Here is a 20,777-nt window from a genome sequence, read left to right as displayed (position 1 = left end):
AGAGTACTCATTTTGATTACATCATGGGCACTGGAATAATGGAATATTGAAAGAATATTGATACTTTGACTATATAAGAAATACTAATTTGGCCTTTTTCCCATTCATGGCACAGAGCTTGCAGTTTCCTGAGAGATGACAGCAACAGGGAGTCTCTTATCATGTGAAGGAGGTGACTAGGAAACCCTGCACCTAACCCCAAAATGGGATTGGTTGCCTGGGTAACCAACACTTGATTAGGGAGTGGGAATTTTCATTTCCACCTTTCCCCTTCCCCGCCCCCACAACTCAGAGAGGGAAGAGGGGTGGGGGGTGAGTCCAACACAAATGCCTAAAGATTTAATGATTCATGATTTTTGATGAAGACTCTGCAGAAACCTTAACAGGGCAAGTCATTCATGTTCTTCTAAAGAACTGCGATCTACCCAAGGAACAACACAGTACACTCGCCACCATGGCTCACTGGACCACTGCAGCAGCCTGCCCAGGGGCCTCTGTCTCTGCTCTTATTTCTGAGGAGCCACTCTCCACTCTACAGACTCAGGGATCCTCTTCAAACTTGAGTCCTATCACATCGCTCCCATGATCAATCCCTCAGTGATTCTCCAGCTCTCCCAGAGTCAAATTCAGATTTTTATAAAGTCCTACAAGGCTTCTCATGACCTGCCCCCATGGCCTCTCTGCCTCATCCCCTTCCACTCCCTCCCTTCACCCCCTCAGCTCCAGCCACCCTGGTTCTGGTTGCTGCTCAAACACACCAGGCTCATTTTTGGCAGCCTCTGCTCAAGGCCTTCTTATTACAGAGTGTTTCCCTGGCCCTTTAAGCCTCCTGATATCCCATCACTCTCTTACTTCATGGCATCCATCACCATCTGCCATGGGACTTTCCCCTGTCTTCACTGTCTGTCAGCCACTTAGAAGGCATATTATTTTACTTTATTTTGTTTACAGCTGGTTCCCTACACCAGGAAATATTCCTTCTATGGCAAAAAGCACAAATATTTGATAAATATTTTTCAAGTAAATGAATCTTCCATTTCATACTCATGCCAAGTGCATAGTCATTAAAGAGACTGGATATAATAAAATTTCTGCTAGTCTATTTGATGATGATGCTCATCTATATAATTCTGAGTCTTCTCTAACATCCTATGTCCTGATAGCGTAATGAAATAGTAGTCTGACAGGACAGCAGGGTGAAGCACCTTGCGTTGATTAATACTGTACCAACCTGGAAAGAAGTCTTTGCACCTTGAGAAAACTCTAGGAAGTACTGCATTTCTTGATCTTACTGCAGTTGCCGCTGGAGGGATGAAGTTTAGCTGTCTCTCAAAGTTTTGATTAATTGAATAACAGAGAAATGATAATTTGACACATAAATTTCTTTTGAATGGGTGGTAAGGAAATGTAGATAGACGAGTGTTTTAGACTAAAACATTTTGGTTGAAAACGGACATCATTGTCCATAAATTTGCAACCTTTTATACTCATGACTGGTAATCCTTTCAAAAAACTCTCATAACCTAGTCTCCCTGTTCAGATAAGGTAATGATAGATGACTTGCCCCACAACACACAGCATGTGAGTGGCAGGATCAGGACAAGACACTATTCTGTCACAATTCACTTAATCAAGTACCTGATTCTGCCAGAAATTCTAATAATGCAGAGAACTGGAAAGGGGTTCTGAGTGCTCTGCCCCACATAATATAGCCCCAGAGCCCCTGACCCTCATACTAGGCACAAATGGGAGAGAAGAGTGAGTCTGGGTTTTTTCCCAGACTCGAAATATGCAGGGTCTCTGCCAACAGCAACCAGTTCCATAACGCCCACTGAAATTCCAGGAGTCAAGTCACTTCTGACACTAAATCCCTAGAGGTGACCCAGACCCCACCGGGTGAGGGCTCCATTTCTGAGGATGGCTACCTTTCAAGTGTTGATCACAAGTCCTGTGGTCATTTATACAAATGACCAATGAACTACAAACTCAGAGGTTATAGACCCACTTCCCACATTCAAGGATGCGTTAGAATCACTCACAGAGCTCAGGAAAGCCCTTTACTTACTGTCCTCAGTTATTATAAAGCATAAAGAAATGTAGATGTGTAGGGCAAATGGGGACTGGAGGGTGCTGAACCTCCAAGCCCTCTCAGGACTTTTCCCTCTCACAAATGTCCACTCCTCTGAGGCTCTCTGAACCCAGTAGTCAGGGTTTTAATTGAGGGTTGGAGGTAGGCAAGTTGACAGAATCATTGGCCATTGGTGACTGCACTCAGTATCAGTGGCCTCTTCTCTCCCCAGAGGGACTGGGAGTTGATAGTTCTAACCCTCTAAGCACCTGATGGCATGTTCTGGAGTCCAGTCCCATCCAGACGCTATGTAGGTTTCCATCCTAGACTTATCTCATGACTTACAGATAGACAGTAATTTCCAAGAGTCTCAGGAAGCCTGGGCATGAATGAGGTCAGAAAATAAAAGTGGATCTAGGGATTACACTACACTGAGGAAGGGAAGTTATGACCAACCTAGATAGCATATTGAAAAACAGAGACATTACTTTGCCAACAAAGGTCCATCTAGTCAAGGCTATGGTTTTCCAGTAGTCATGTATGGATGTGAGAGTTGGACTGTGAAGAAAGCTGAGTGCTGAAGAATTGATGCTTTTGAACTGTGGTGTTGGAGAAGACTCTTGAGAGTCCCTTGTACTTCAAGGAGATCCAACCAGTCCATCCTAAAGGAGATCGGTCCTGGGTGTTCTTTGGAAGGAATGATGCTAAAGCTGAAACTCCAATACTTTGGCCACCTCATGTGAAGAGTTGACTCATTGGAAAGGACTCTGATGCTGGGAGGGGTTGGGGGCAGGAGGAGAAGGGGACAACAGAAGATGAGATGGCTGGATGGCATCACCGACTCGATGGAAATGAGTTTGAGTGAACTTCAGGAGTTGGTGATGGACAGGGAGGCCTGGTGTGCTGTGATTTATGGGGTCGCAAAGAGTCGGACACGACTGAGTGACCGAACTGAACTGAACTGAACTGAGGTATACACAGAAGGTTGTGTCCAGGAAGGAAGAGTTTCAGTGATGGGGTCCCTCATCTGCTAGTTAGTTGGGGTACTTTTGTTTAAAAAACTGAGCACATAGTAATACCTTTCAAAGAGTCAAAAATTGTTCATGGAGTTAAACTGCCCACTTCCCAGGAGATATCCAGAGATGGCTGGCAGCACTCACCCCACCCATGCAACCCAACCCTTTCCATGGACTCTGTCATCCCCCACCTCCAGAGAGGAGAGATGAGCCCAGACTTGCCCTGGGCCTGGTTGCTATTTTCACACCCTGGTATACTGGCCATGAGGGTGCCCAGGAGGGTGAGATGGGTTGCCAAAAAGCAGAGCTGGCTTATCTTCATGGCCTGGTAGATGGGCTCCTGAGGAAAGATGGCAGCTGACTGAGCTTCTGACACCCAAGCTCAGTAACTGGAAGAGAGACAAGGAGGGGAATGAGGAAGAGAAGGGCCTGGGGTCAATATTGTACAGTGTGTATCCCCCTGCTATCCATTGTCCTGTTTCAGCCTGCTGGGGAAAATTGTCCAGCATCAGTGCTGCTTAAGCTTGACTTTGCTTGTGGGTCTCATGGAAACATGATTTGTAGTTGTACAGGTGGAACTTTGTCCAATATGGTCACTCAGGGCGGATCCTAGCACCTAAAACAGTGCATGGCATGAATGGACAATCAGTGAGTGGATGAGAACAAATTACAGGATGAGTAAGTGAGCAGCAGTGTATGAGCTCAGGCCCTCCTTTTCAGCCTCCTGTAGGGGTCATCACATCTGGGCATCACATCTGGATATCAGTTACTTCCCTCCCCCGACACCCTCACCTAGCTCAGAAGACCAGATGAAACAGACACTTTCCTGCATCCATTGCTACAGCTTCTCTACTGGATGGAGACCTGCTCTTTATCTGGCTGTTTCCTGTAGGAACTTAGCTGTGAAGGTGATGTCCTGCTGGGGCAACAACCTTGTTTTCTGTTTCAAACAAGGACTAAGGGAAGGGGGCAGAGGGTAAGGAGGGAGCTGAACACGTCTCCACAGCCTGACCACCTGCTCTCCTTCACCTGGCTTCACAAACAGGAGAGATGCCTGCCTGAGTGGACTTCAGGGGACCTTGGAAGATTTCCTGCAACCGCCCACTTCCTCCTCCTCTCTCCTCCAGTGGATTTTTGGGGTCACATGATCTCATTTTTATGGCCAGCTCTGCCTTTTGCCATCTTCATGTCTGCAGATGGAAATCTCCCAGAGTCCTTCTGTCTTCAGATGTCAGGTGAGGTCAGCACTGCCCACATCACGGGGTTGCTATGGAAGCAATGGACACAGCAGACATGTTCCTTCTCCCTGAGAAGTCAGAGTCCTTTGTAGTATTAATAATAAAAGTACGAGTAATCACAACAGATAAAATGTAAATTCTTTTATATGTCAGTCATTATCCAAGCACCTGACACATAGTTACAGATTTAATTCTCAGAATCTCTGAATTAGGGGATGAGGAAGTATTGATAATTGCTCATGTTACAGAGGAGGAACCTGAGCTACACAAATAAAGTAAGTTGGTTACAGTCATCGAGTGGTTCGAGAGGTTTTGAACCCAGGGATCTGGCTGCAGAGTTTGTGCACATGCAGTCTGCTGCATTGATAGCTGTTATCTACAGGGGAGGTGTGAGGGGTGACACACCCACGGTCCCTTCACTCACTCCTGTATGTTCACTCCCAGTTACAATCACGTAGCACTAGCCTCCCTCTGCACTCAGACAAGCATTTTCCACTCATGTGCACTCATGCACGCACACACACACACACACACACACACACACACACACACACACACACCCTGTGCTCCACTCCAGGCTCAAGGAGGAGGGAGCTGGACTCAGTGTCCAGAAGCCCCAGGAGCAAGTCCAGCCAAACGTCAAGCAGGCACAGAGCTGGGTGATGAGCTGCAAAGGACTCAGGGGGCTGCCTTCCTGCATAGACACCCTTCCCCTGGAGAAGGGCTGCTGCTGCTGCTAAGTCGCTTCAGTCGTGTCCGACTCTGTGCGACCCCATAGACGGCAGCCCACCAGCTTCCGCCGTCCCTGGGATTCTCAAAGCAAGAACACTGGAGTGGGTTGCCATTTCCTTCTCCAGTGCATGAAAGTGAAAAGTGAAAATGAAGTCATTCAGTCGTCTCCAACTCTTGGCAACCCCATGGACTGCAGCCTCCCAGGCTCCTCTGCCCATGAGATTTTCCAGGCTAGAGTACTGGAGTGGGCTGCCATTGAGAAGGGCAGGAGCTCTCAATACCAAGCTGCCCCAGGACAGAAGGGCATCAGTAGCCAGTAATTCACCAAACAAGCCACTGTGAGTGGAGGATCTACTCTCTCCTGAGACACGTCACATGGATGATTTCATTTAGCGTCATGTCCATCCTACAATATCTAGGATTCTCACCCCATTGTGTCAAGGAGAAAGCAGAGGCTCAGAGGTGAAGCCACGTGCCCAGGACACAAACCTGCAGACGGTACAACGAGGATTCTAGTTCAGGAGGCCCTCTGGTGCTTCTCCTCTTCCTGCCTCAGTCTCTGCATCTGAGACCAAGGAGTAGAAGAGACTCCCCTTAATATAAAAAACTCCTCTTTTCTGCACCCCCTTCTGTCTGTGTTTTTCTCCCAGTGTCCCCCGCTCATGTTCCCCCCTCACTCTGGTCCAAGTTAGAGACATCAAGATCCACGAGCCCCCTGATGGGCTAGTTCTCCCTCCCCCTCCCTGCTCCCTGCTCACGGAAATGTAGTCTCTAGTTAGAAACAGTCCTGGCCCCTGCAGGCCTCTTTACAGAAATTATAGGACAGGAACAAAGCTATAGCTGACTTCTGGATGAAGACAAGTGATCTAACCCTCTGGGACCCCAGATCATATCTCTGTTTCTTTTTTTCTCAGTATTTCCTTCTGAAAAATGACAATCTAGGATTCCATGCTATCTAAGGCTGCATCTTCAAATGGATGGAATGATCTCGGGGCAGACAGAAGATATTTAGATATTCGAGATTCTGTGCCCTCTGAGAGGTACATTCATATTCAAGTAATAGGTGACCATTTTCTCACTCCATGATGAAACAGCACCTCAATTTTTGGACCACATAGTATGTTTCTTAGAGATTATTATCAGGATTAAAAAGAAGAGCATAAACCAGAGGTTTCAAAACTGGCTAGAATATATGTATGGTGAGCCCACAGAGTATATTTTACCATTTTAAATATTTATACAATTTCACAATGGAAATTTTCATATAAAAAATTATATGAATGCTGGAAAAAGTTAACAAACTGGCATCACAGTCTTGTAATTTAACAAGGGTCAAGGGTCTAAAACTTGCATAAGCATCAGAATCCCTTAGCCATTTAGTCAAACACAGATTTGAGATCTTCATCCTCACAGTTTTGATTCAGAAGCACAGGTTGGGACCTGAGTAGCTACATCAACAAGGTTCCCCAGGTGCTGAGGGTGCTGCTCAAAGGACCACACTTTGAAACCCATATAGTAAACTAAAGAGAGTGGTTCTACTCTCAGGAGGGGAGCATTCCCTCCAGTTTCCATAATCACCACCATTCTTTATGGTCCCCATGCTTCCATTTATATTATTCCCATGTCCTGGAGGGCATTTAAACTTGTAACCTGTCATGTGGGCTCACAGTAAGTATTGAAAAAAAGATAGCTTATTTAACAGTCTTATCACCTGAGTATTATTCTTCTTTTTTAGAGATGGAGATACCAAACTATAGGTGGAGATACCGAACTACAGAACTACAGATACCGAACTACAGATGGAGATACTGAACTACAGAAAAGTAACTTGCTGGAAAGACAAACTGCTGAAAATCAGGAGGAAGACACTTGCCTGTTAGTCAAGTGTCTCCTCTTAGTCAACGTCACTAATACACAAGCATACAAACACCACCCATGCAAATCTATTTGATATTAACACAGATGATGCATCAAAGATTTTGGACATGACTTCCTGAATGTCAATCATATTTACAAGAATATAAGGTGGTCCCAGCCTTTCTGGCAGCATCCAGGCAGCCAGGTTTCCAAGGCTCTGAAAGTGCTGCTGGGTGGAGGATGAAGGTTGGGATGTAGAGACAAAGAAGATTGCAGCAAGAATCATGAGTTCACATCCCAGGCTCTACTTTCACTGCTTCACGAGGAGCTTTTCTCCTGCACTGTTTCCATCCTTCTGTATTTGTGGACTGTGTCCTATGTGCCTGGAACTGTGCATGGTTCTAGGGATAAAGGGAAGTTGTATTCTCATGGTGCTTAGAGCCAACTGGATGAGACAGGAGTAAAGCATGTACTATTATGGGAGAGAGAAAAGAGGCAGATTTCTGCTGAGGATGTAGGGTTGAGAAGCAAGATGGAAAGGCCGAATATTATCACAAGCAGCCAGAGCTCAGCCCTGACTGGGTGCTCCTTGGACTTCAGCCTCTCAGAGGAGCCCAGTTCCCATGGCCTCTGCAAAAGGAGAGGAACTTGCTGATTGAATCTCTGAAGCCCCAGACCTGTACACTGGGTACCTGGACAGGACCTAAACCTTCCTAGAAATGAGCAACCACAGTGCTCTCAGGATCACAATGGCCACCAAGAAGGAAGTAATTTTTAATTATTTAAGAAAGGAGTTCTAATTCCTACCTTCTACTTTTCCCTGCCCCCACACCTCAAGGAAAGGAGAGGGTTTGAAGAGTGAGTCCATCACAAATGGCTAAAGATTTAATGAATCATGATTGTGATGAAGTCTCCTCCGAAACCTCAACAGAGTACATTATTCATGTTTTTCTAGTGAACTGAGATCGACTCAGGGAACAATATGGGTACACACTCCATCATGGCTCACTGGACTCCTGCAGCAGCCTGCCCAGGGCCCTCTGTTTCTGCCCTTCGCCCCTTAGAGGCCATTCTTCAGCTGCAGCTGCAGGATCCTGTTTCAAAGTGAATCCTAGCCTATGATCCCCATGACCAATCCCTTAGTGACTCTGGTTTTCTGAGAGTCAGATCCTGATTCTTAAGGTTCTAAAAGGCTCTCTGTGATCTGTCCCCATAGCCTCTCTGTCTGGTCCCCTTCCGCTTCACTCCCCCTTAATCCACTCAGCTCCAGTCCCCCTAGTCCTGTCTGCCTCTCAAACACACTACGCACATTTTTTGACAGACTCTGCTCAATGCCTCTTTATCACAGAGGGTTTCCCTGACCCTCTACCACCTTCTGAATCCCCATCAGTCCCTTTCTTCAGGACTCTCATCAAGACCTGGCATAGGATTTTCCCATTTTTATTGTCTGTCTCCCTCCTAGAAGGATATATTATTATCATTTACCACATTTTGTTTACAGCTGTTTCCCTACTCAAGAAACTATGCTCTCAGAACCAAAAGGATAAATTTTGATAAGTATTTCTAAGTAAACGACTCTCCTATTTAATACTCATACTAAGTGCCCCATCATTGAAGAGAGTGGATAAAGTAAAATTCCTGTGAGTCTCTATGATGATGAGCCTTGTCTATAATTATGCATGTAACTGTCATTGATATCATTATAGGAAAATAAAATATAGTCTGATAGGGGAGCAAGAGGAAGAACATTGAGTCTTGACTAACATTGTACCAGCGTGGTAAAAGCAGTCTTGACCCCACAAGCAAACTCAAGGAAGTACTGCATCTTGCTCTGCCTGCAGTTAACTTTGGAGGGAGTAGCCCTCATAGTCAACAAAAGAGTCTGAAATTCAGGACTTGAGTGCAACTTCAAAAATGACAGCTGTTCTTGGGTCGTTTCCAAGGCAAGCCATTCAACATCACAGTAATTCAAGTCTATCCCCCTACCACTGATGCTGAAGAAACTGAAGTTGATCCGTTCTATGAAGACATACAAGAACTCTGATAACTAACAACAACAATAAAAAATGTTCTATTCATCACTGGAGATTGGAATTCAAAAGTAGGAAGTCAAGAGATACTTGGAGTAACAGGCAAGTTTGACCTTGGAGAACAAAATGAAACAAGGCAACTAGCTGAATTCTGCCAAGAGAATGCATGGTCATAGCCAATACCCTTTCTCAACAACACAAGAGACGATTTTACACATGGACATCACCAAATGGTCAACGCTGAAATCAAATCGGTTCCGTTCTTTGTAGCTGAAGATGGAGAAACTGTGTAGAGTCAGTAAAAGCAAGGCCTGAAACTGACTGTGGCTCAGATCATCAGAGTCTTATAACAAAACTTAGGCTTAAACTAAAAAAGAGGGAAAACTACTAGGCCAGCCAAGTATGACTTCAATCCAATCCACTGTGAATATGTAGTGGATGTAACAAATAGAGTCAAGGGATTAGAACTTGTAAACAGCATGCCTGAAGACTTATGTTCGGAGGTCCGTAGTACTGTACAGAAGGCCACAAACAAAACTATTCCAAAGCAAAAGAAAAGCAAGAAGACAAAGCGGAATATTTCAGTGGTCTCTGGCTGGAAACACTGAAAAGTACGAGTCTTATCATTATTTATACTAAAGAAAGCAAAGCTCAGAGATGTTGAGAATTTGCCCAAGACTGGAAAGATGTGAAAAACAGCACCAACACACCCTGTGTGTTCCCATTGATTCAAATGCTAATACTACTACTTGCGGAGGTCTCCATGACAAACTTTATTAGTCTGTGGTGAAACAGATACGGTCTGTTTCCAAAGTTGCCTTCATTCTAAATCTTCCCAGAAGCAGAGCAGGAAAGCATCATCCAAGTCCCTTTGCTTGGAAGAGTTGAACCTGCTATGTTAGGCACTGAATACAGCAGCTAAGTGCCGTCTCTACGCCTCTTCCATTTCCTCCATTGATGGATTCTTAGCATGATTAATGGAAAAATGTAGGCAAAATGCTAACACAGAGCCAGGGATACTAAACAGTAGTTGACCTTTCTTTACCTGAAGTATGAACCCTCCTCCCCACATGTGACCTCAGGGAATGAGATTTCTTAGATAAGTGAACAACTGAGTCTCATACCCATTCTCCTTCTGAGAGTCAGGAGGACAACCTGCCCCCCAGTTTGACTGAGATTAAAAGTAACAAGGAAAAGTTTTCAAGTTGATGTGTGTATCTCTCAGGGTTCTCTGTAACCTGTGGATGATATTAAGGAGTCGATGATGGTATAATGGGTTTGTTTCCTATACCCAATAGAGCATAGTCTCTGGAAAAGGGAATGGGAGGTGTCCACTGTCTGCAGAACAGTTAGCAAGACCACCATTTCCATGGACACTATTTGTTAAGGTTTGTAATTATAAACAACAGACTCCAGTCAGTTTAATTGTAAATATACATTTACTGAAATATAAACCATAGTCTTTGGTGCTACAGAAATGAAAATTGCAACATCATTGTGTGGAAAAGGGGCTTTTTTAAACCAAACTCTGCTCTCATTACTGATGTTGAGATCTGAATGCTGGAAATTCCTCCTTGGCCACCCACAAGGAGAGCAGTGATGGTGGGAACCGGGATGAAGGTGAAGATGCCTTGAGGATGGGGATGAAAACAAAAATCCTGTGTTACACCGCAGGCTCTACAGTTACTCTGGTCATGAGCAATGTGCTCCTACATTCCTTCCTTCTTTCCTCAAATAAGTATAAACTGTCTCATTGGTGTTAGGAACTGGATGAAGAGCTAGGGGTAAAGGGAAAACATGCTCTCATGGTGTTGAGAACCAGCTGGATGAGACAGAATTAGACATGTTGACCAATGGAGGAAAGGAAAAGGTAGGCTCTTCTAAGGATGGTCGGGGAGAGAAGGACTGTGAGGAGACTGAAGGGGTTCAGACGCAGCCACAGCCCAGCCCTGCAGGGCTCCTCCTCGGACCTGAGAGTTTCCAAATCCACTCTTCACATGTCCTCTGCAAAAAGAAAGGAAGTTGTTGAGTGCCATCAGTGTAGACCCAGACCTGGACAATGATCAGCTCAATAGATCCCATATTTTTAAAAAAATATGGAACCACATTCCCAAATCATGAACAAGAAGGAAGTGAGATTTCCAAGACTATGTAGGGCACTCAGAAGCAGTGCAGTCCCACCCTGGAGGGTGGCTGAATCAGTGTTCCCAACTGAGAAAGAGGAGCATATATTTAGGTTGAGATGATCACAAAGAGGCATCAGGGGTTGATCTTCTGCCATCCTCTCAATGGAGAACTTGCTCAGTGTGGGTTTTACAGGACACTGCAGCCTTTCCTCCTGGCAGCAGCAAGGAGGAGGACATCCTGCAGGGTGGATGGTGTGTGGCCCCCGGAGCTCCACCCCTTTCCCCAGCCCTTCCCCCTGTGCCCTGGCCCCTGTCTTACCACAGAGACCCTGCCTCTTGAGAGCAGGTCTTCATGCAGTCCTCTAAATTTTCGAAGTTGTTTCCATTCCCTTCACAGCCACCGTACACAAAATGCTCACAGAGGCCAGTCTGGGTGTTGTAGAAGTACCTGGTCGTTGTGGCATTGCAGTCACCTGTTACTTTAGGCTCCAGGCAAAGGGCAGGCTTAGAAGCTGCTGGAATGAGAGGGGCAGTGGCTCAGTTATGAGGATGCTCATCAAGCTCCATACAAGGACAACAACTAGAATCCCCAGTTTGTTTGCCATAGAGAATGTTAAGGGTGTGGAGGAATACCAGATTGAAAAGACCATTTGAGAACCTCCTTTCTGGAACAGAATCATGAATGTTGCCAGGGGTGACATGGTGTAAAAACGTATATGTCCTCATGAAGTTCTCTAAGGAGATTTGGTATAGTGCCTGAATAGCCTTAAAACATCTATAAGGCATCCAAGGCCGTCCAGTGGTTAAGAATCTGGCTTCCAGTACTGGAGTCATATGTTCAATCCCTGTCAGGAAACTAAACTCTCCAGTGCTATAGACACTAAGGCAGCAGGGCATAAATTCTTTGTATTCATGACTGGTAACCTGTTCAAAGAATGCATGTAACTCATTTCCCCTCTTCAGATGAAGAAACTGCAGATAACTTTCCCAGGAACACAGCATGTGGGTGGTAGAGTCAGGACAAATTGCTATGATGTCACAACCCATCTGATACAATACCTGATTCTACCAGGAATTCGGAAAATACAGCACACTTGTAAGAGTATCTGGAGTCAGTGTCCTACGTTCATCACTTGCTTGTACCCAAGGTAGCGATAGCTCCCAGTCACGGGCCAGAGTATGCCTGGGTTTCTCCTAACACAAATCTGTGATGTCTTTACCATCAACCAATTCCCCTACACCCAGTGGGCGTCCCCTATTTAATTGCTGTCTGATATGAAATCCATGCAGTCTGTGCAGACCCCACAGGTTAAGCGCTTAAGACTGTCCTCAGTTTAGTGCCAGACACGTGGTCCCTACTTACTTTGGCTTGTGACCAAATGGCTAAAATGGGGAAGTCCATGACCTCACCTCCATCTTCAATAACTGATGGTTACTTCTGACCAAACTGAGGAAAATACTTACTTGCTGTTCTTAGATGAATATACATGAAACATTCACAAAGAGTGAAATGGAGGAGACGTGTAAGGCAAAGGGATGTGTGTCTGTGGAGATTCCATTCCCTTGTGAGCACAGCACCCTCACAATCATATTCACCACCTAGAAAGCTCCCTGAACCCAAATATTTATGCACTGTTGAGGTTTCAAGAAACAGGCTTATTGATTGGAGCATTGGTGTTTGGTCATTGATCTGAATCTCAGTGCCTGTCCTTCTTCCCCGAGGCGCAGAAACTACAAACCTTTATTCTCCTCATTGAGTGTTGAGTATTCAATCTTGAGTGTTTGGTATTCCTCTAGTGTATGGTTATCAAACTGTATTCCGGAAATCATCACTTGACCTATGAAACAGAGTAAATTTCAAGAGTTTCAGGAGGCCTGCTTCATGGAACAGGAAAAGGGTCAATCATGGATATGATAATAACAGTCAAAAGACAACAGGGAACAGGGAAAGGGCCCGGAGACTTCTGCAGTATTCTCTGCTTTCATCCCACATCCTCCTTCACAAATGCTGTTGCTTGGTCCCCTGCCATTGCCTTCCTCCGTGATTCAGCGTCTTTTGATTTCTTGTAATAATACAGGAGTAAATATTATTTGATAGAGAAATATTTTTGCTGGGCCAGAGCAATTAGGCAGAGAACTTCTTACAGAGTAACACATATCTAGTCATGACACGTGAATAGTCTTTCTGTTCATAACTCGTCCTCTATTCGAAGAACTCATGTAACATGTTTCCCCTGCTCACATGAGGAAACTGAAGATGACTTTCCCCAGGACACAAGCATGTATCCTCTTAATCACTGTTTTCAAACTAGTGTCTAAGAGAAAACTCAGAAACAGTGAAATGGATGAGAAATTTTTAGGGTACGGTAAGGGTGGAGTTAGGTGGAGTGTCCACACCCTCCTGAGCAGAGCACCCTCACCTCAGGACCATTTGTTCCCCCTTCCTAAGCTCTCTCAGCCAATATTGATGGATTTGTGCTGAGGGTTCACTCAACAGGCATAACTATTGAATTGTCAGCCAGTGGTACTGATCTCAGTCTCAGTGAGTGCCCTCCTCTCTCCCAACAGGTGCAGAAAGTTCAAACCTTTAATGGCTTTAGTGATTATTTCAGCCAATCCTGTCAGTATTCCGGCTCCCTTCTCAATAATCTTGGTACCTATGAAAGAACAGATTTCAAATTTTCAGAAATACTGAACCATGAACCAGGACAAGTTTCAAACATGGAAAATAAAATCATAGGCAAAAATGGACAAAGAAAAAGGCCTGAAGAATTTGCTAATATTGTACCAGCCTTGGTCCCATGAGCCCAAGGACGCAGATAGTGAAATCTTTTCAGGGATCGATCCTTATGGAAAATGACCAAACTTGGCCATGAAAGAGAATAAGCTGTTTAGTTTTATGACTGGTAAACATTCAAAGAACTCCTTTAGCACATCTTTACTGTTCAGATGAGAACTAGAGATGACTAGCCTGAGGACACATAGCAAGAGGCTGATAGGGTCCAAAATAGATATTCCCTGTCAAAACCTACTTGATATACTATCCTATTCGGCCAGGAACTCTGAAAATATCGAAAAATGCTGAGAACGTCGGGGTGCAGTGCCCTACTTTCATTAGTCCCCTGTCCCCAGGACTCACCTGAGCTTCCAAAGCACAGGGAGGGTGAGTCTGGGTTTCCCTGACACCAAATCTGTGATGCGTCAAGAAACAACCTGCAATTCCTCCAAATACCTGCTGGGTGCCCCACAGGGCCATTTAATTCTGACAGCAAATCCAGGGAGTTAGTATAGATTGTGCAGGTGGAGGGCTCAGAACTGTCCTCAGTTCAGATGCCAGCCATGTTATCCCGAGTCACTCCTGATTTGACAAAGTGTCTAAAACTGGGAAGTTCCATTACCCCACTCCATGTTCAAGAACTCAGTAAATCAGATGACCATTCTAAGGAGGACCACTCACATAGTGGTGTCTTATATTCATGAAGGATGAATCTAGGCACAGAGAGATGAGTGAGAAGTGCGGGGCAAGGTGGAAGTGAAGTGTGAAGAGCCTACATTCCCTAGAAAGCATGGGACCCTTACATCACCGCCATGTGCTACAAACCCAAACACTCTCTGAATCACATATTTATGGATTCTTATTGAGGTTTCATCAAATAGGCATTGGGATTGAATCATTGGCCGATGGTGCCTGTTCTCATTCTCAATGCTCTTTCCTCTCCCCAGAGTTGCAGAAAGTTCATACCTGTAGCCACACCGTTGATGATACTTGTAACCACATCTGTTACTGAACGCTTCTCAAGTCCCCTTCTGTGGCTTGTCTTCAGACCTATGAAAGACAGGAAATTCCAACAGTTTCAGCAAGCCTGGGGCATGAACCAACTAAGGATGAAATATGCACAGTAAATGGTAGTCTACTGTGAACAAGAGAGGGTATAAATATGGATAATAAACAATAGTCAAAAGGGGACATGGGAAAGGGCCTGGAGACTTTCCTAACAATGTCTCAGCTTTGGTATCAGGAGTCATCCTACGTGGGGCTCTTTCTTACATTCACTCTAGAGCATTCATCCCAGGTATTTCTATTTATTTTTCATGAAAGAGGAATACTCATTATTTGATGTCCAAATATTCTCTCCCACCTAAAGTAAATAGTTAAAGACATTGTTTTAGATGAACACATCTTGGCGAAACATGCACAATTTTCACAATGAAATGTTTATGCACTGCTGGGGTTTCAAGAATTAGGCTAATTGATTGAAGTGCTGGTCATTGATCAGAACCTCAGTGCCCTTCCCTCTTCCCCAAGGTGCAGAAACTACAAACCATTATTCTCCTCACTGAGTGTTGAGTATTCAAGCTGGAGTGTTGGCAATTCCTCTAGTGTATGGTTATCAAATTGAATTCTGGAAATCATCACCTGACCTATGAAAGAGAATAAATTTCAAGAGTTTCAGGAGGCCTGGTGCATGAAACAGGAAAAGATCAAACATGGATAAGATAATAACAGTCAAAAGACAACAAGGGAAAGGGCCTGGAGACTTCCGTTATATTGTATCCGCCTTGTTCCCACAGGCTACCCCACAAGAGCTGCGTTTCTTGCTTTCCCTGCTCTGTGGTTCCACATCTTTTGATTACTGTAAATAATACAGGGATAAATATTATTTGATAAAGAAACAGTTTTACTCAGCCAAAGCAAGTAGGTAGAGAATTATTTTCAGAAAAAACATTGTGGTAAAAAATGGAGAAATCTGGTCATGAATAAAGTCTTTCTATTCATAATTCATCATCTGTCCTAGGAACTCATGTACATGTTTCCGCTGTTCAGAGGAGGAAACTGCAGATGACTTGCCGCAGGACACAAGCCTGCGGGTGGCCAGGTCAGGACAATATACTGTCATGTTACAACCCAAATGATGCACTACTGATGGCTAGGAACTCAACAATACAAAGAACTGGAGAGACTTTCCAGGTCCAGGGTCTTAGTTTCACTACTCACCTCTCCGCGAGCCTCACCTGAGGCCTCAAATCACAGGAGAGGGTGAATCTGGGGTTTTCCTGGCACTAAATACATGGTTTTTCCCTCAACCATCCAATTCCCAACACCCAGTGGGCCGCCCACTGTCCACTGACTTCTGATACCATATCTGTGGAGTCAGGGCCAATGGTTGAGGTATCCAGAATGCCCTGACTTCAGAGGCCAGCCATGTGTTCTCAAGTTATCATGCTTCTGACCAAGTGACTAAAACTCGAAAATTCCATGACTCCACCTCCATGGTCAAACACTCAGTGGAACAAGCAACCAAACTCAGGAAAACTCAACCACTGTTTTCACATTAATATCTAGGAGAAAACTCAGAAACAGTGCAATGGAGGAGATCTTTAGGGCACGGGAGGAGTGGAGTAGGCAGAGTGTCCACGACCTCCTGAGCAGAGCACCCTCACCTCAGGACCATTTGTTCCCCCTTCCTAAACTCTCTCAGCCAATATTGATGGATTTGTGCTGAGGGTTCACTCAACAGGCGTAAGTATTGAATTGTTAGCCAGTGGTGCTGATCTCAGTCTCAGTGAGTGCCCTCCTCTCTCCCAACAGGTGCAGAAAGTTCAAACCTTTAATGGCTTTAGTGATTATTTCAGCCAATCCTGTCAGTATTCCAGCTCCCTTCTCGATAATCTTGGTACCTATGAAAGAACAGATTTCAAATTTTCAGAAATATTGAACCATGAACCAGGACAAGTTTCAAATATGGAAAATAAAATCATAGGTAAAAGTGGACAAAGAAAAAGGCCTGAAGAATTTGCTAATATTGTACCAGCCTTGGTCCCATGAGCCCAAGGAAGCAGATAGAGAATCTTCTCATGTCTCTATCCTGGTGGAAAATGACCAAACTTGGCCATGAAAGAGAATAAGCTGTTTAGTTTTATGACTGGTAAATGTTCAAAGAACTCCGTTAGCACTTCTTTACTGTTCAGATGAAGACTAGAGATGACTAGCCTGAGGACACACAGCAAGAGGCTGATAGGGTCCAAAATAGATATTCCCTGTCAAAACCCACTTGATACACTATCCTCTTCGGCCAGGAACTCTGAACATATGGGTAAATGCTGAGAACTTCGGGGTGCAACCTCCTACTTTCATTAGTCCCCTGTCCCCAGGATTCACCCGAGCTTCCAAAGCACAGGGAGGGTGAGTCTGGCTTTCTCTGACACCAAATCTGTGATGTGTCAAGAAACAACATGCAATTCCTCCAAATACCTGCTGGGTGCCCCACAGGGCCATTTAATTCTGACAGCAAATCCAGGGAGTTAGTAGAGATAGTGCAAGTGGAGGGCTCAGAACTGTCCTCAGTTCAGATGCCAGCAACGTTATCCCGAGTCACTCCTGATTTGACCAAGTGTCTAAAACTGGGAAGTTCCATTTTCAACAACTCAGTAAAATGATGACCATACTCATGAAGAGCACTTACATCGGGATGTCATGTTATCATAAGGGTAAATCTAGGCACAGCAAAATCAGTGAGATTTGCAAGGCAAAGTGGAAGTGTGGGGAGACTCCACATCCTCGACAACACACAACCCTCACATCACCGCTGTGTATTACCACCCAGAATGGTCCCTGAATGCCCATATTTATGGATTCTTACTGAGGTTTCACTAAGCAGGCATTTTGATTGAATCATTATTCAGTGTTGCCTAATCTCAATCTCAGTGTCCCCTTCCCTCCCGAGAGTAGCAGAAAGTTCATACCTGTAGCCACACCGTTAATGATACCTGAAACCACATCTATTACTGAACGTTTCTCAGGTCCCCTTCTATGGCTTGTCTCCAGACCTATGAAAGACAGGAAATTCCAACAGTTTCAGCAAACTGGGGCATGAAGCAAGTAAGGATCAAATATGCCAATCAAATAGTAGTCAACAGTGGATGAGGGAGAAGACAAATAAGCATAATGAGGAATAGTCAAAAGGGGACATGGGAGAGGGCCTGGACACTTTCCTAATTGTCTCAGCCTTGGTCCATTGGTCAGCCTACAGAGGGCTACTTCTTACATTCCCTGCAGCACATTCATTGCAGGTCTTTCTGATTAGTTTTCATGATAGAAGAACACTCATTATTTGACATGCAAATGTTCCTTCTTACCCAAAGTAAGTAGCAAAGTAAATTTTTTCAGATTTTTTCAGATTAACACATATTGGTGGAAAATGCACAAAATTCAGCATGAAATTTGATTCACCTCCTTATACATACGAATGGTAATCGGTTCAAAACCCATGTAACATACATCCCCTGTTTGAGAAGAAAATTGCAGATGACCTGCCCCAGGCATGTGTGTGGCAGGGCCAGGACAAGATACTAGCATGTTACAACCCATTTGATACACTCCCTGATTCTCCCAGGAACTCTGAAAATACAGACAGCTGAGAACAGTTTCTGGCTGCAATGTGAACATTCATTACTCCCCATTTTTGGAGCATCACCTGAGCCCCAAATCACAGGGCACAGTGATTCTGGGTTTTCCCCTGACACCAAATACGTGGTGTCTCTGCCAACAGCATTCAGTTCCCCAAACAGCCACTGGGTGTGCAACAAGTCCATTTACATGTGATGGGAATTGATGGAGCTACTGCCGATTCTGCAGGTTGAGGGCTGAAAACTCAGTTCAGATGCCAGCCATCAGGTCCCAAGTCAATCATGCTTGCGACCAAATAATTAAAAAGGGGATTGTGGGTCCATGACCCCTTCTTCAAATTCAACAACTCAATAGAACCAGTGGCTGAACTTCGGAAAACCATTGTTTAAATCCCCAAAATAGAACTCAAGGCAGAAAAATGGAAGAGATGTGCCGGCAAAGAAGGAGGGAGCTGTGCCCAGCCTCTGTGCCCTAGCGAGCACAGCACCCTCACATCAGCTTCCTGTATTCACCAACCCACAAGCTCTCTGAGCCCTGTTCATATGTCTTTCTCCCTAGGGTTCACTAAGCAGGCATGTTGGTTGGATTATCAGTCACTGTGATTGATCTCACTCTCGGTTCCCTCCCTTCTCCTCAGAGGTGCTGGAGTGACAGTTGTTGAAAACTGTAAACAGTAAAGGCATGCTTGTGATTTCTTGGACACCAACCACATCTTGAGGTTCCCTTGAGTTGCCTTGTCTCATCTCATAACATCTAACAGCAGGAAACTGCAACAGTTTTAGGAGACCTAGGCCATTTAACTAAGAGATGGTACAAATTTGAAGCTTTCTACTACTATGCAGGGCTTTCCTGGTGGCTCAGCTGGTAAAGAAACCACCTGCATTGCTGGAGACCGGGCTTCAATCCTTGTGCTGGGAAAACCTTCTGGAGAAGGCAAAGGGATCCCATTCCAGGATTCCAGCTTGGGAGATATGTATATATATGTAATAAAATATAATAAAATTGTAATATATATCCTCATGATAGTCAACATATCAGTGGAGTCAAATCTTTGCACTTTAAGTCCTCCCTGATGGTCCAGTAGATAAGAATGCACATGCTAAGGCAGGGGACATGGGTTCTGTCCCTGGTCAGGAAGATTCCACATGCCTGGTGGCGACTAAGAAGGTAAACTGAAACTTACGAGCCCAAATTCCTAGAGCCCTTGCTCTGCAACCAGAGAAGCCACTCCTACAAGAAGCCCACACACCACAACCAGAGAGCAGACCACGGAACTAGAGAATATCCTTTCATGGGAGGAAGACCAATGCTGCCAAAACCAAAGAAACAGACAGTAATCCTGACCAACATGACAGGAGATATCTAGAAATGCTTGGCAATATCCACTCCACACCTGCCCCGCCCCCTTCCATGGACTTCTATCATTTTCCCAGAAGCTGTAGAGGAGAGGTGAGGCTGGACCTACCTTCATCCTGGATATGGTATATATTCAGCGGGGTGCTGTCCACCAGGATAACCAGGAGGAAGAGAAGGGCTGTGGAGAGGCAGAGCTGTCTCATCTTGGTGACCTTGCAGGAGGGCTCCTGAGGATGCTGAGGATGGACACACTGAGCTTTTAATATTCTGGCTGAGTGGTGAGATCAGGTGATAAGGAGGGGAGTGGGCAAGGGGAGGAGTTGAGTCAGTCCTGTTTATTGCATAATCTCCCTACCTAACCATGCCTCCTGCATCTGTCTGCAGGGCTCAAAAGGCCAGTAAGAGCACTTATCACTTGATGATGCCTGTGGGTCTTGTGGAAACACAGATTGTGATCAGAGAGATGGAGTGTGTCCTATATGGATAGTCAGGGAGCATCCCAGCCCCTAGAGCAGTGCCTGGCATGTGATGAACGATAAGTAGGTGGATGAGGGCAGATCCGAGGGCAGATCAGTAACCAGCGGTGTGGTAACCAGGTCCTCCATTCCAGCCTCCTGCAGGTGTCGTCTCACCTGGACCTCAGTGTCCTGACCCCCTCCCCTACCTCAGATGGCAACTGTGACACAGGTCACCTTCCTGCAGCCGTTGCCGCAGCTTCTCTGGTGGATGGACACTTGCACTTGTCCAGACCTTGGTCCAGGAAGGGGCTTAGCTGGTGAAGGTGATGTTGTCCTGGGCAATTACCGTCTTTATGTATCAAACAATGAGTAATGGAGGGTGGCTGAGGGGAAACAGGGAGCGGAATCTGTCTCCACAGCATGTCCAGCAGTCACCCCTCACCTGGTTTCACCAACAGGAGAGCAGTCAGTCTCCCTGAGTGGACAGC

The 20,777-nt window shown here is 45.1% G+C and overlaps 1 protein-coding gene across 1 annotated transcript; it reads right to left on the bottom strand.

Annotated features, from left to right (window-relative positions):
• Nucleotides 1-11,382: 11,382 nt before the first annotated feature.
• Nucleotides 11,383-20,034, bottom strand: LOC132657542 (trophoblast Kunitz domain protein 1-like). The gene is made up of 5 exons (XM_060396845.1): nt 19,941-20,034; nt 17,812-17,895; nt 16,675-16,746; nt 12,807-12,905; nt 11,383-11,603 (listed from the first exon to the last, which is right to left on the bottom strand). Exons 1-5 carry the CDS (start codon nt 20,032-20,034, stop codon nt 11,383-11,385), a joined length of 570 nt encoding a protein of 189 aa, XP_060252828.1.
• Between the last annotated feature and the right edge of the window lie 743 nt (nt 20,035-20,777).

Source organism: Ovis aries, chromosome 13, assembly GCF_016772045.2.
Source record: "Ovis aries strain OAR_USU_Benz2616 breed Rambouillet chromosome 13, ARS-UI_Ramb_v3.0, whole genome shotgun sequence".
Taxonomy (NCBI): Eukaryota; Metazoa; Chordata; class Mammalia; order Artiodactyla; family Bovidae; genus Ovis; species Ovis aries.
The sequence above is the reverse complement of the archived record's forward strand: the minus strand, read 5'-3'. Positions and strand labels throughout refer to the sequence as shown.